This window comes from Hetaerina americana, unplaced genomic scaffold (genome assembly GCF_022747635.1).
Source record: "Hetaerina americana unplaced genomic scaffold, ioHetAmer1.1.p SCAF_3, whole genome shotgun sequence".
Classification (NCBI taxonomy): domain Eukaryota; kingdom Metazoa; phylum Arthropoda; class Insecta; order Odonata; family Calopterygidae; genus Hetaerina; species Hetaerina americana.
The window spans coordinates 60,109,900-60,124,451 of record NW_027286874.1 but is presented as its reverse complement, the minus strand read 5'-3'; the positions used below and the strand labels follow the sequence as shown (position 1 = coordinate 60,124,451).

Genomic DNA, 14,552 nt, shown 5'->3' with positions numbered 1-14,552 from the left:
TTAACACTACGGAGATAGCTTTATTATTGTGCAATTCTTTGAAATTTCCCTTTCCAATGGTACTTACTCTAGAAATTATTTTTTTCCTGCTCATTCTCGTGCGCTAAGTCTAACCTTTCATTGCATTTCCCGTGATTCTTGCTGGATTTTTAATGTGAAGGAACCGTGTAATACTTGTTTAGTGAATTCCCACTACTTGACAGACTCTCTAACCTACTAAATGCACTAAAATCTCCTTTTATGTTCCTGAATCCTACTCGCTACCTTCTGCAATGCCTCATTTGTATATGTACTCCCGAACACTTGAGGAGCTACCGACACGATGCAAGGCCGCAAGTCTACGATACATTATAAGGCATAATCACGTATGCTCCTGAAGGGAAACATGTAAAAGTGATGGGAGATGGGAACGCGACGGTAGACGACGGAAAATATGGACGAGAAATGGCCATGGTTTTTGTTACAGTTTGCGATCAATTAGTATGAAAATCTTCTTCGCGACAAAATTCCCTCAGCTTAGCATCGCAGAGTATTTCAACAAAGTATGAATAGAAAAAACTCAGTCATAGGGTATAATACTTGACTTTAGGAAGGGTACTAATGTAGGAAACCTGCCATTTTCTTCACCGTCTTCAATGGAAATATCAATGATTATGTTGTCCCTTGCCTAGGTTTTCATAAACACCTTTTAGAGGGAACAATATTTCTGCTATGAAATGAATTACACCATTTTCTTCAATGAATTCTTAAACAACACATTTATTTTCTGCAATAAATGTTGCCAGCAAATTGGAAATATACTAGATCTGAGAAAACTCAATCTAATGGGGAAGCCAATGCAATGATTTTTTTATGTGGAGATATTGATGTGACCTCTTTAGCATGGATGATCAATGATGATTTTATATGTTTACTGCAAAATTAATAGAGGATATTAGTCTGGCTTTGGTGATAGATGTAAATGGTTAATTATTATGAGGTAGATTATAGTGAATGGATTATGCTAAATGGGAATGTTTCAGTGAGAGCAGTTTGTAGGAAAAAAAGATGTGACAATTATTGAAGAAGTAGACGAAAAATCCTGATTCTAAATACTTACATTTAAGCTTGGAAGTAGTCAATTTATTTATGTTTCTTCAAGACAAAAAATTATGGCAAGGATGAAGTATTTTATAGGCCTACAAATGTTATCTTTGAATATATATTTCCAAATATCTGCACAGGATGAAAAGGTCTTGTGCTATGCATCCAATTGTTAGATAGTCTTTTATAAAAAAAATAATGACACATTCTAAATAAACAATAACAATATTACATCCTAACTAAATATACAAAGGAGCAAAAATTAATAGCATGGTAATCACACTCCAGGATAACTGAAATGCTGTCGAGTGGGCACTATATTTTTTCTTCAACCACGACTCAATTTCTGGTCCATAATTTTCAATCCATGCTAAGTTGCCAGCAACTGTTTTCATGGCTACCTGGGCACTGGTTCTTAATGGCCCACTGTCGATCTTCATTAAAAAGTTCCTCATCTGAAATGAAATGTATACAAAAAGAGAGCTGTGTTATCTGAACATTGGATTTTTCACTAAAAAGTGACCAAAGTTCTTAGGGATCTAATAACAATAATCACAACTACAAACTATGTGTTACTGTATATCCTTGCCTTATCAGCTTGCCCTCGAGAAGATATACGATTTGACACTTCTTTAATTATTTTTCCTACTTGCTTTGCACCAAACCTGAAAATCATTTTCAACACATGTGTTACTCATTGACAGAAAAATGAATATTTAAGAAGAAGCTGCTCACATACATTTTTGGAAGGTTGATTCATAGCTCAGAAATATTTTTGATGTTTATTTTGGAATATAACTTGTTACTCCTTGCCTCTTACCTTTTTATGACAAATAATGTTTTTCACATATTCGTGCTAGAATACTTATTGAGAATACTAAGTAAGAATTAAAAAAAATTACCCTAAAATGTTTCCAAATGTTTCTTTTAAATTCAATAATGCAATAAACTGAAAAAATACATGTTTTCAAATTTTAACTTCTGAATTAATATGTAGAAGATGCTAGGATGGTTTTGGTGATAAATGTAATTGGTAGACCATGACAAGGTAAGCTCAGAATTTGATTTTTCATGGGACATGGAATACACATCATTTATAGGGTTTATACTATCATTTAAATTTTCCCTCTCAGCACCTTTTCTTAGTCCCAGCATTGGTTTATAATTGAGTATCTCATCACCATAGGTATATTTCATTGGTCTACAATTCTGTTTGAGAATGGGAAATTTAAAAATTTTTCATGATAACTTGTGCAAAATTCCTGCAGTATAAGTACGCTTATGGAGAAACTATTTACAACTGGAATAATGATGAGAGCCAGGGCATATCTACTTAGCTACCTTGAGACATACTAAATTTCCACTCACTATCAGATGAAAATATTGTTTATTTTAAATGAATGATGAAGTCTATCTGCAGTACATGCTTATTAACTGTAAGATAGGGACAGTGGTATTAGTAGCCCATGACCATGAAAATATGATATTTTTAAGCTAATTATCAATATCAATTATCTTGGCACATTATAAAATGTACTCCCTTTTCATTGAAGAAAATCTTGGCCAAGTTGTGTGAGGTGAAAATGAGAATAAATTAATGGAATGTTTACAAGCTACAATGAGAATGAATGACATATTCACAGACCCAGTGAAGGGGAGTTAATAATAAAGCAGTGTCAAGTTTCATTATGCAGTGACAATATGCTAGAAACTTCTACTATATGTATTATTATCATTGGAAGTCAGTATTATCAAAATTGTAGGCAATAGCTTCCTGCTCAGAAGTGACTTTGATTCTGAATCGGAGATGTTGACTAAAGTGTTGGGGATATGATAGTCCAAATGGACCCACAAGTAATCCAAAGATTATAGAGTATCTTCAGGTCGTTAAGGGAACCTTCATGATGATGTACATATTGCATACATAGTTTATTTACTTTATATGGTATAGACCCAAAGAAGTATTAATAAGAAATACAAATCTATTGGTTTTTGATTCCCGTGTTTAAATCCTCCACATTGTGGTATTAAAAATTCTAAATCATTGGTCTTATGATTCTACATTATACTTACAATCTCAGCATCTCTTCCCATCTATTTTCTAAATATGTAACTACGGTGTTTAGGCCTTCAAGTGAATTACATACTGAAGTGAATACAGTCAATATGTCATGTTTTCGAATTCCAGATGCAGTATTCATTGCCATCTCCAGAAAACTGAAATAATTATAAAAAAGAGGATTTATAACCAACTTATGGGCATGCTCATTCATAAATAGTGTTTATATGGAAATGATAATACCCATCTGGTCAACATTTTGTTCATCATTTGTTTCAGGTTATTTAGAATTCAATCCAATCTATCCCCTACTGCTTTTAATTATGGGCATTTGTTTTTTCACAATACTAAGAAATATTATGCGAGAAATTTACTAGTCATACTATTTAACATTATTTTTCTATTTTAAATTAAAATGGAAAATCCACAAATAATCTATCTAAAGTTTTGAACAATTTTTTATTGCATTTTCGTAATTTTTATCACTTCAGTATTAATTAAAACATCATCTTTTCTCAGGTAACATATTTAAATTCTTTCTTTTATCAAAAGAGTGTATTTATTTAGGGTTTCCAAAAAGATACCAGAAAAATTTCTTTAAACCTCTCACTTTTATGTACATTACATTACATTTTAAGTTAGTGATTGACTAAAAGACATTTTTTTCATTTTATTGTAATATAATATTCATTTTCATTTTCTATTTTTCAATCAAAATAAAGTTTGTTCTTGAATCATGGGCATGAGAATCTACGGGAATTTTGAAAACAGGTCTGATGAAGGTTGATATTTCTCAATATAACTGCGACTTTATACATTTTGATGCTAGAAAACTTGTGCTTAATGCTTCTAATTACGTTCATTAATTAAAATACTATGGAATTATCCCAGAAACAACACAAACAGGGACATATGGGAATTTTGTGACAGAATTCATGTGGTTGGCAAGTGTATAACAAATTTAAAGAATGTCTGTAAAACTTTTACATTTTACAGTTTAGAGCTTTCTAGTTATTCTAGAACCCTTTACCAATAATAACTTACCTATGAATTGTGGTTTTGTTTTTGGTGCATCCAAGGGATTTCAATAAAACGTCTTTTTCGGTTGCGACAAAAGATGTCTGGTAAACCTTCAACAGGTAATTCCAATCCCCAATTCCTCCATTTCCAACTCCAAAGCAATAAACCACATTCTTTAAGTCTGAAGGGATACTAAAGGGACAAATAATAGGGGGCTTAAATCCAATAGTTCGTCCATAATATTATTGTATTAGAGATTCCACATATTTGTAAAGACAGAGTTGCCACAATTAATTTATCACTTCACCTCAAAAAGTGTTTGTTGGCATCAATATTAAATCAGCTCCAGTGAATGCATTGCTTCTTATAAGATGTTACAATCATTGACAAACACTCAGTAGATAGAATTTTTTCAAAAGTTGATATTTTTCAATTCATAGATTGCTCTTTGAATCAATATATGAACATTAAATTAATTTAATTTGTGATTTGGCCAGGCTTTTCTTTGGCTGCGGTATTTGTTAACATGACGAACATTTCTAAACTTTTCTAATATATATCTTGAAGAGAGATGTCAGGAGATAATTTTCCATTATGATTTAAAATTCACCAATGTTAAAACATAATGATAAGAAAGCTTCTATTGATGTTCTACGTACCTCTTTGTTCTGTTTTCCTTCCACTCTTGGAACAATTTTGATGCCTTTGAAGCACAGTTGCCATAATTATATTTGCATACCCAAGGTAAGAGGGATGTTCGGCTAAGTTTAGTTATGTGGTCATCTTCAGGTGATTCTTCGAAGCTCTGAGTATTGTAATAAGTTTTCATAATATGCCGCATGTGTGCCTGAATTATGAGAAAAGTATAAATTATATTAAGTTAAAGTTTCTAATCACTTCAACCATGAAAACACATTGTAATAATGATTTATAATAAGCGGTTTGGATATACTGACTTTGGTTATTAATTTTAAATCATAATTTTCTGAAATTTTTCATATTAGGTGCATGCTGTTTTTCATATGGTGTTTGTTGTTTGAAGTTGAAATAATTTCATGATTTATCACCCATATCTGGTTTTCCTGGGATCATTTATGTCAAATTTAAAAAATGTCAAATTTTTTAATATGGCATCTCTGCTGTATCTCTTTTCCTTAAATATGAATGTGCCAATTGCATGTCATGGGATTGATAATACACACCCAAGGGCCTTCCCCTTTCTCTTCATTGAAGGTCAGGAACTGAATGATTAAATATTATCCGGAAGAACCCACACAATCGAGGAATGAGTATGAAAATGTACATTTTCTATTTTGTTAACAATCTCTGGATAAGATGTTATGCTACACGTGACATTATCTCAAGTTCTCAAATTAGGTTTTGATTAAGTTACTGTTGATAGCTTTGTAACCCATCAATTCTCACACCACCCACATTTGCTGATTTAATTTAGAACTATTTATTCGATGAAGAGAGTACCCACTTTCTGTGTTCAAATCTGCATGCCATTAGTGTGAGTGTGAGGTCACATCGCTAGTGTAGCTAGTGATGTGACCTCACACTCACTTCTCCCTCCCTCATTGGCCCTCTTGTCTATTAGACCTCCAGAAACGTCTCCCGTTACAAATGGACTGGTTACTTATGGTACACACTCTCTGAATTGCCTGATTTCTATAATATACTTTTGTTTTAGTTAACTTTTAAATAAAATCATTTTCGAGGTAGACCAACAAAAAAATGAATGCAGTACTGCATTCATTTTTTGGGATTGAACTTTTTTTTTAGTTCCATTTTTTCGTTCTGTTTGTGTTTTGGTTTCCATTACCATGCTTTTCATTGAATTACTACCTCTGATTTGTAACACAGCCCTTTTCTCACGGGAATATAGTGTAGATGTTTAATTCCCCCTCAATACATGTATATCTGGTTATCTTCCCTAATATCTCATCTAAGTCTATCTTAACCATGCATACTCATGGTTGAATATGCACTAATTAAGTTTATCTTCAGTTTCATCATCATCTTCTAAAGGCATAGCCTTTTCATTGCAGCCATTTTTCTCTCTCAATTGCCGTTTCTCAGTTTATTGCATTTTATTTAAAATAGAGCATGATTATCTAGCATGGATAAGGACATATTTTTTCTCGAAACTTAAGTCCTAGCATTTACCGTAGCTCAATAAATGTTATAAGAATTAATAATATTATTTTATAGACATACTTGAACATTGTAAAAAGTGTTTACCTTGAAATTATCCAATTCTATGGATTCTGACATCCGGGTTTCCAAGAAGCTGAATCCTTGGTAGGCAGAGTACAAGGGTATGTAGTCCGATTCACGGTCCAAGTAAGACGTCAAGTTAAGAGCCACGCTATAATTCAAGTAGCCTGCCCTAGCCAAATTGAGAGCGTCGTCAATCAACTGTGCCCGATTGACTGGAGGAATATTATGGTAATCATTTGTGCTCAAGTAATCACTTAAGAGTCTCCAGTTTTGCTCGTCGTAGTTTACACGGTAGAATCCTGAAAGTGAGAACAATGGAAGTCAAGGTACTTAGTATGAAATCGATTAGAAATTTCCGTAATAGAAGAATAATTTTCCGTGTAAAGCATGCTACCCAGACAGGTAGTCAGAGGTGGAAGGGGCCTCTTGAAATGAAAACCAATAGAAAATACTGTAATATTTGTATTAATATAAACTTTTTTTAGCAATGAAATTACTCACTCATTCAAACGAATGACCTCGTCTCACCTGACCAGTCATTTTATTTCTTCCCTCCCCTTTTTTGTTCCTCGTATAGATGCGGGTAACCAATCGGGTTTTCTCGAGATTTCTAAGACCAGCACCGGTCATTATCTTCAACTTATCGTCTACATATTAGGTTTACTTCTTCATCTACCAATTACGTTTCGAATTCACTCCAGCCCCACACAACCGTTTACGCAGTATATTATCAGCTGATACAGTTCCCAAGTCCCTCAAAGCGACCACTAGCACTGACCGCTACCTACTTACCGGCTGTCTTCAGCACGCAGAGAGTACGCGTTACGCTAGAGCTCGGCCAGATAATTTCCAACCCCTCTACCCCTCTGTGTACGTTCATATTAACGAAGGACCACATTTTTGCGACTGTTTGCGTTGTTTCAGGGATACTTCCATAGTATTTCAATTGATGAAAGTAATTAGAAGCATAAACCACAAGTTTAATAGCATTGAGATGAATAAAATCGCGTTTAGATTGAGAATTAACAACCTTCGTTCAACCTTTTTTCAGACTTCCCATGGATTCTCATGCCCACGATTCGAGAACATTCTTTATTTTGATTAAAAATAGAAAATGAAAACGAATATGTTATTACAATACAACGAAAAAAATGTCTTTTAGTTAATCACTAACTTAAAATATAACGTACCGGAATGTTGAAGATTGAAAATAATCCACTCATTGTCAGAGGAAAAATCTTCCAGCATTATGGAGGCAGTAGGTGTCTTCAGCCAGTACGTAGGTTTTGTCTCATTGAAATTCCTCGAGTGCATCCAAGTATAGGTAATTGGAACCCACCAGATATCAGTCTGATTAACATCAGTTGACGGGTGTAATGAGAACCTTTCCTACAAAATTTTGCAAAAGTACGCGAGTTTTTTTGCATTAAGGAAATACTCAAAATGAAAAAATTAAATACTGAATGGAATAAATAAAATACAAAATTTTTAGTCTTAATTCCAAGGGAAAATGAAATTTTCATCAAAACTATGCAATTTTTTCCAATTTAAACATAAAGCATTAATCATTGCATCGCATTTTGCATTAACTTCACCAAACTTGTTAGAAATTGCAATTCTACTCCTGACGGTGTAGGATTATTAAAATAATTTGTTATCATTGCATATCTAAGGTGATATTATACGAAGCGGCATGTTCTTATATGAACACATGGTGGCATCCAGTTTTCTAAAGGATAAACAGGGATGGAGGAAATACTTATGTATTAGAGAAATCAAAACGTACCTGCTCCAATCCGGCTTTGCCGCCGACTTTCCTTTTTACAGTGACGACTGGGTATCCGGCTTGATTCGTCCAAGAGTTCATAATATCCGAAACTGTGTAATTACCTGGCAATACTTTGTCAATTAATGCCTGGGCATCCATTGCTTCGAATAATTCCGCATCATTTGCTGAATTATATTTCCTAGGAATGGGGAAAAAATGGAGAATTTTCATCGCTTTTTTTATGAGTGACCTTTAGTCATGTTACTTTGCATCCACTAATTTTTGAGTATGTTGACAAGATATTACTGGAGCAAACAGTGTCATTAGTTAGCATTAAAGCAAAGATAACCCTTAATAATTACGGTATTTAGTTGTTTATTCTTTTTAGGGGGAATATTTCAAGCTCCCATTTATTCCTCTTGAACCTGAGCCATGAAACAATTAAATTTTCGCTAAAATATCACAGGTACAAAGTAAAGTTAGAAGCACAAATATTCAGAGTCAACGAATGGTATCCATCGACCAATTGTTTATGTGTGAGGACCTGATGCAGTATGAAGTGATCATAATTGCAATAACACAGCCAGTGGTTGGAAAGAGCAATTCTGAATCTTAACTGGGTACAAAATTGAAATCGACAATAAAACTCACTTCCTTCCATTTAGTATATTTTGAGTAATATTAGTATTAGTATGGATATTGCTAAAATAAATGACCTGTTATACTATATACTCATTGGAAATTGAGAAAACTTCTACATGTAAGACAATTTTATAAAAAATAAAAGTAAAAAAATATTGTTGAAGGAATTAACGTAGGTGGCTGACCTTCTGTCAAAATAGGTGCGGAGGCCACGGGAAAAAGTATACTCAGAGAGGAAGTTGGCCATCATCCTGATTACGGACCCAGCTAAACGGCAAAAATAAAATGTATCCATTAATGGCCTAATTAATATGGGAAATGCTACAAATACTATTTCACTTAATGCTATTTTCTTTAGCACTTTCATAGAAGCTTATTAACATTTTATAATGGAAATACGAGTACTTGATCTTAAAAACTAGAATAATATGCCGATAAAATTTTAATATTAATAGCTTTTGAAAATTAAAAAATGAACTAGACGATGCATATTTAAAACACAATATTTTTTATTGTCAAACGTAAATACTGGATTTCATCAGCTTCATCATGATATATAATACTAATTTCCCGTATTTAAAATCAATTTTATGTCAGACAAATGAAGAGTGGCCGTAGAAGATGAGGAAAAAGATTACAAGATAATGAGAACGAATGGTATTACATGACTTGAATAGTGTAAGTTCCAAGTGATCATTATTGAATGTGTAGTATACTGGCTTCATTACGAAGGCACTCAATATATAAAGTTACTGAATATGGTATATATAAAATTTATAAAATTTAATGAATACCTTGCGCATAAAACATTCCAAATCAGAAAAACTGATTCATTTGACATATTATTGCTTAAATTTTAACGATACGAAGATGATAATATTATTGGTCTCTGGTAGACCTAGGAAAACCTAGAAAAATGCTCAAATGCGTTGATTACACTAAAATATTCTATTGTGGATTACAAATATATTTTATCGAGTCTTTATTTTTCCTTCCTTACCTTTTTTATATGCAATATCATCAAAAGATTCAACTATATCCGTAGGATTTCTAACGTCGTAGTTCATTGGGTGGGTATTCTTTGAATCGGCGAGCAGTGCCGGCTGTAGGTCTTCGACAACAAACTGTTCCATCATCCTCCAAGACGGTTCGATCTGAAATAAAACAATTGGTGTGTCAAAATTTGTACTGGGTCAAAGAAATGGGTGCCACCAGGACTCTCTTACCTCATCTACGGCTGCCTTGGCGAAATATGTCGCAAATCCCTCGTTCAGCCACACCCAGGTCCACCATTCTGGGCTCACCAGATCACCGAACCACTGATGGGCCAACTCATGTGCCACAATGGATGCCGTGCGCTGCTTGTTTGCCGATGATGACGTCTCATTGTTGAATAGCAGTACCGACTCCCTGAAAAGGTCAAATGCCATTATTTGCTTCCGAAAATCAAATGTGATAGCTCAACGTTCGGTCCTACACCTAGCTTATTCTGGAGAGTTTTCAGATGTGACCTGGGTGGTTATTATTTTACTGATTTTATAGGTAAGCCGACAAACATGAAAATATTTTCTTCTACTTTTATCTTAATTCCACAACCGGAAAATATACAAATTTTGATAATACTTGGCATACATAACAATGAAGGCTCAGTAATGGACATACTGTTCGAGTCGTACCTTTATCTTTCACTGCCTGATTGGCTCGTTTTATCGCATCTATCCTAACCGGTCTTGATACCTCGATGCTCCCTTGGCACTCTTTTGCGGTGTTATTTCATGTTCTTTCTCATTTTAAACTTTTCGCATATTCGCCGCGTTCCCTATAAATGAGCTGTTTAATTGTTCACTTTCACACCGCTTTATTCCCAGCTTTTTCTGTTGCAATCTTATCCCCTCAGTTTTCAGAATTTGTCTCCCGTAGAGAGACCATTCGAAGGCCAAGACCCCAGCCTCTGTAGTGAACTCAGACATACGACTAATGAGGTAATCCGAACCGTTTAGTTCATAGGTACGAGTATGTGAGCTAGTGGATTACGTTGCAACAGTATAAAGAGGAAGCTAAGCTGCAGCGTCATAATAACTCATTCAAAATGAAGACTGATTGATTACTTAAAAACTGTCTTCCCTCTATTATACCCCGATAGCACCCCTTTCTTAACACCAGGGTTTGTGTAGTGGGGAAGGCTCGCATTATGTCCAACAGCGTGAGAAATTCACATTTCACTCACGGAGTAGAGATGGATCCGTTCCATGCTCTGTTCCATCAGTGGTTTACACAGGCTCCACCTTAGTAAATCAAAGGTTTTGAAATACCCAAAAAATTAAACAAATCCGCTCAGATGAGGAGGTTCAGGGGGACAACCAGGATTGAAACACCCAGTTGTCTACGCTGCTCCTTTTCGTTAAAAATCCTCATTAATTTGGTCGCTATTTATTTTCCATCATCCTATCTTATGCTAAGTGGTGTTTAACGATTATGATTCAATACTTTTCCCTCTGTATCTCTTGAGTGTTCGCATTTAAATTGATCAGCCCGACAAACAATACATAGTCCTACAAATGTTCTCATACTTATGTATAATGTATCTTCCAATAATCAGGAAATACATTTTCTTATATCACTTGAAATCGTTTTAATAATATTGTCCGCTTTTACTTCGAGCACCTATAATACACTTGTCAGCCAATGTGTCTGTACTCAGCGGGATAGGTATGCCTACTGAAAATTTGCACCCTGAATACGTAAACGAAAAACCGAATCTTAGGTGGAGCGGTTGAAACAATACTCTGTATTTGGAATTCAGTACATACATGTGTCAAGGTTTGATTAATGTTTGCAGCCACAGGTCAAGTGGGAACTGGAAAGCTTCAATTTTTATATCGTTTTTATTGAATAAAATAGTGCCAGTTTTATCATAAAATCATTTAAAATCATAATGATTACAAAAAATTAAATTGAATAAATTAATAATGAATTCTCATAAGTTCAAAAAACAAACCTATTAGATAGTTTAGGATAAAATTAAAAATTCCGACAAACGTTGCGTATTTCAAAATCGCAACAACAGAAACGCTTCACGTTTCTTCGATTTGAATTATTTCATATTTAATTATTATGATTCGTGGACGTAACTGTATTTGCACTGTCACAAAACTAATTTTGAAGCCTATCTCGGTTGAGAATTCGTTCTTGTCTTGAGACAACTCATTCACCGATGAGTTTGCTCCTACATTTTTTGCTACTACATGATATGCATTGAGTTTTGCGTAATTTAGGTAAATAATAAGTAAACATATGTCAAATGACCTAATCACTTTTTCAATTAAGTTTCATCTCCACCACCCTTGTTTCTCAATGTCCCCCTATCTCTTAGAGGCAACCCGCCAATCTTCAAAATATTCTGCTTCACCACCCTCTTTACACAATTCCTTCCTCCGAAACCCCAGGGTCTTATCCCTTTCTTCGGCCACGTTGTGAAGCATACCCCCTCATCCGCTCTCTATCCGTTTTCACCAGGTTACAATCAGTTTCAGTTTACATCAGGGTTCAATTTCATCACACAAAAACTGCACTAGAAAAACGTCGTTTACGTATTGCAGTGTACCTTCTTTGATGTAGTTGAACATTTTTAAATTTTTTATAAAAATTTGAGATAAAGGATTGAATTTATTTAAGGGAGAAATAAATATCCTTCGTGCAATTTTTACGGAAAAGGTGATTTTAGTAATTATGATGTTACTATAGTTTTTCATGCTCATTCATTATTTCATGCTTACCTTAATGGAATATGTTCCTATTCAGTGGAAGCACAAACACAAAGTTATTCCACAAAATTTTAATTTGGATACGACCTGAGTTCTGGTATAAATCATCATGATCGTAAAACGTCATACCTGATGATGAATGCTTACATCAAAACTCGGGTTGAGTTCAAATTAACATTATGTGAAATAACTACGGAAATACTACTATAACTACTAACTACTCATAGATAACTTCAATGCGGTTTGCATTTTCAGTAAAATACACGGTGCTCTAATCTATTAGAATTAAACCGAAAAATGCCATTCACAAACCTGTAAGTAACTAGTCCCCAGTTTTCCATGGCCCCTCCATTGAAGTCCGGTATGGCTATCATGTCCATTTTGGGCAGTGGATATTCCGTCAGAGTGATATTGTGCATTACTTCTAAGACTTTCGGACCAATTTCCAGGCTATATTCTGCGTCGTGAATGTACTCTTCTCTTGCCCACACCCTAAATTCTTGAGCCTTCGCTTTCCTTGACTTGAAGTTGGACACGACAAACGCCACTAAATATGTGGGCATTTTCGGAGTTTCCTCGTAGTGATCCCAGACATAATTTTCGGGAAGGTTTGGGCTGGAACATGGAGAGCACATGAATGAGGTTGAGACAAAATTAAAAGGCACACGAAGGATATACTTTCTTCACATTTCATTATCTCTGGCTATTTTGATTGTAGATATTCCATCAAATGTATTGTGCAAATGTGATGTAAATATTGCAACCATTTCAAGATTCCCGTGACCTTAAATATTGCTAAGGTGTGGACTATTAGAGTATTCAAAAACAACATTTATTTTGTTTGCGATAAATCATTTGCGCAATATCGTTTCATACATGTTGGGACAACAAAATATGAATCGAAATAAAACTCTCTAACTCCTAATTAACCACGAGCATGAATTGTATTGTCACGCACTCATACTTACTCGGCTACGGGGGCCCTCTTGGTGTTCATATTGCTCAGTGTGTTCATTCCTCTAGGTCTTGCAATGCTTATAGAGAAATTTGCTTTCAGCTTTGGCTCATCAAAACAAGGAAATGCCATCCTGGCATTCTGTGACTCAAATTGAGTCGTAGCCAGCCACCTGTTAGGAGAGGTGAGGAACATTTCATGAACATACATGTATGTACAATGGGATTCCGGCTATTTATGAAGATAATACTCGGTTCACATCAGGGTTAACGTTTTAGAATATAAGACACGTCTGTTACTGGCAGTATGCCGAATTTTTACTGGGCCATAAAATTAATTATGGCTGATTTAATTCAAATATCCTATAGGAGCTTTGCGTTGAATTTACGCAATCAATTCTATTTCTATTGCATGTGCCCTAAACTAATTTTTATGATGAAGATACTGCGAGACAAGGAGATTGAGTTAAAAGAGAGAGAGTTCGCCGTCAAAATTACAATAAGATTGTTGCATTGCAGGGAAAAGATTCACTTACTGTAATTTTCCCTCGCTGTCTAAGTAAGAGCTTCTGTAAAATCCGGCATTGTTTCTATTAAGTTTTCCTTCAAATTCCATGTACAGCGCGTATGTTCCGTTTTCACTCAGAATCATTTTTGATTCCACTACGAGTAAGTCGCGGTCCTTGCAGTGGTGGAAGTTATCAATAGGGATTTCAACCTTTGGTCCAAACTCAAAAATCTTAATTTCAGAAACATTTAAACCCTTAGAATGTAGAGTTATGCTTCTTGTGGCGGAATGGACAAGTATTTTTATGGTAACATCCCCTTTGAACCTCATGTTCTCATTTTCGAGGAATGGAATCATTTTTAGATCGTATGTTTGGGGTGAGACTCCTTTGGGAAGCCTATAGTAATCGGGGCCTTTTTCTTCATCCGCTCCACTTGTTTCCCCAACAGTCGCCAGCTGCCCTTCGGTCACTTTCTCCGACAGCCTTAACCCCCATGCGTGGAAAATGACTAATGAACCCAACACACAAAG

At 34.8% G+C, this 14,552-nt stretch overlaps 1 protein-coding gene across 1 annotated transcript in view; it reads right to left on the bottom strand.

The window, feature by feature from the left end:
• Positions 1-1,443: 1,443 nt before the first annotated feature.
• LOC139690069 (uncharacterized) overlaps positions 1,444-14,552 on the bottom strand; it is a 146,526-nt gene continuing 133,417 nt past the window's right edge. The window contains exons 38-51 of the mRNA XM_071587267.1: positions 14,050-14,252; positions 13,528-13,686; positions 12,872-13,174; positions 10,022-10,205; positions 9,796-9,949; positions 8,981-9,062; positions 8,172-8,352; positions 7,576-7,774; positions 6,407-6,684; positions 4,822-5,009; positions 4,187-4,354; positions 3,157-3,300; positions 1,660-1,748; positions 1,444-1,538 (exon numbers count right to left, since the gene is read on the bottom strand). Coding sequence (XP_071443368.1) covers positions 1,444-1,538; positions 1,660-1,748; positions 3,157-3,300; positions 4,187-4,354; positions 4,822-5,009; positions 6,407-6,684; positions 7,576-7,774; positions 8,172-8,352; positions 8,981-9,062; positions 9,796-9,949; positions 10,022-10,205; positions 12,872-13,174; positions 13,528-13,686; positions 14,050-14,252 — 2,427 coding nt within the window. The remainder of the gene's footprint in view (positions 1,539-1,659; positions 1,749-3,156; positions 3,301-4,186; positions 4,355-4,821; positions 5,010-6,406; positions 6,685-7,575; positions 7,775-8,171; positions 8,353-8,980; positions 9,063-9,795; positions 9,950-10,021; positions 10,206-12,871; positions 13,175-13,527; positions 13,687-14,049; positions 14,253-14,552) is intronic.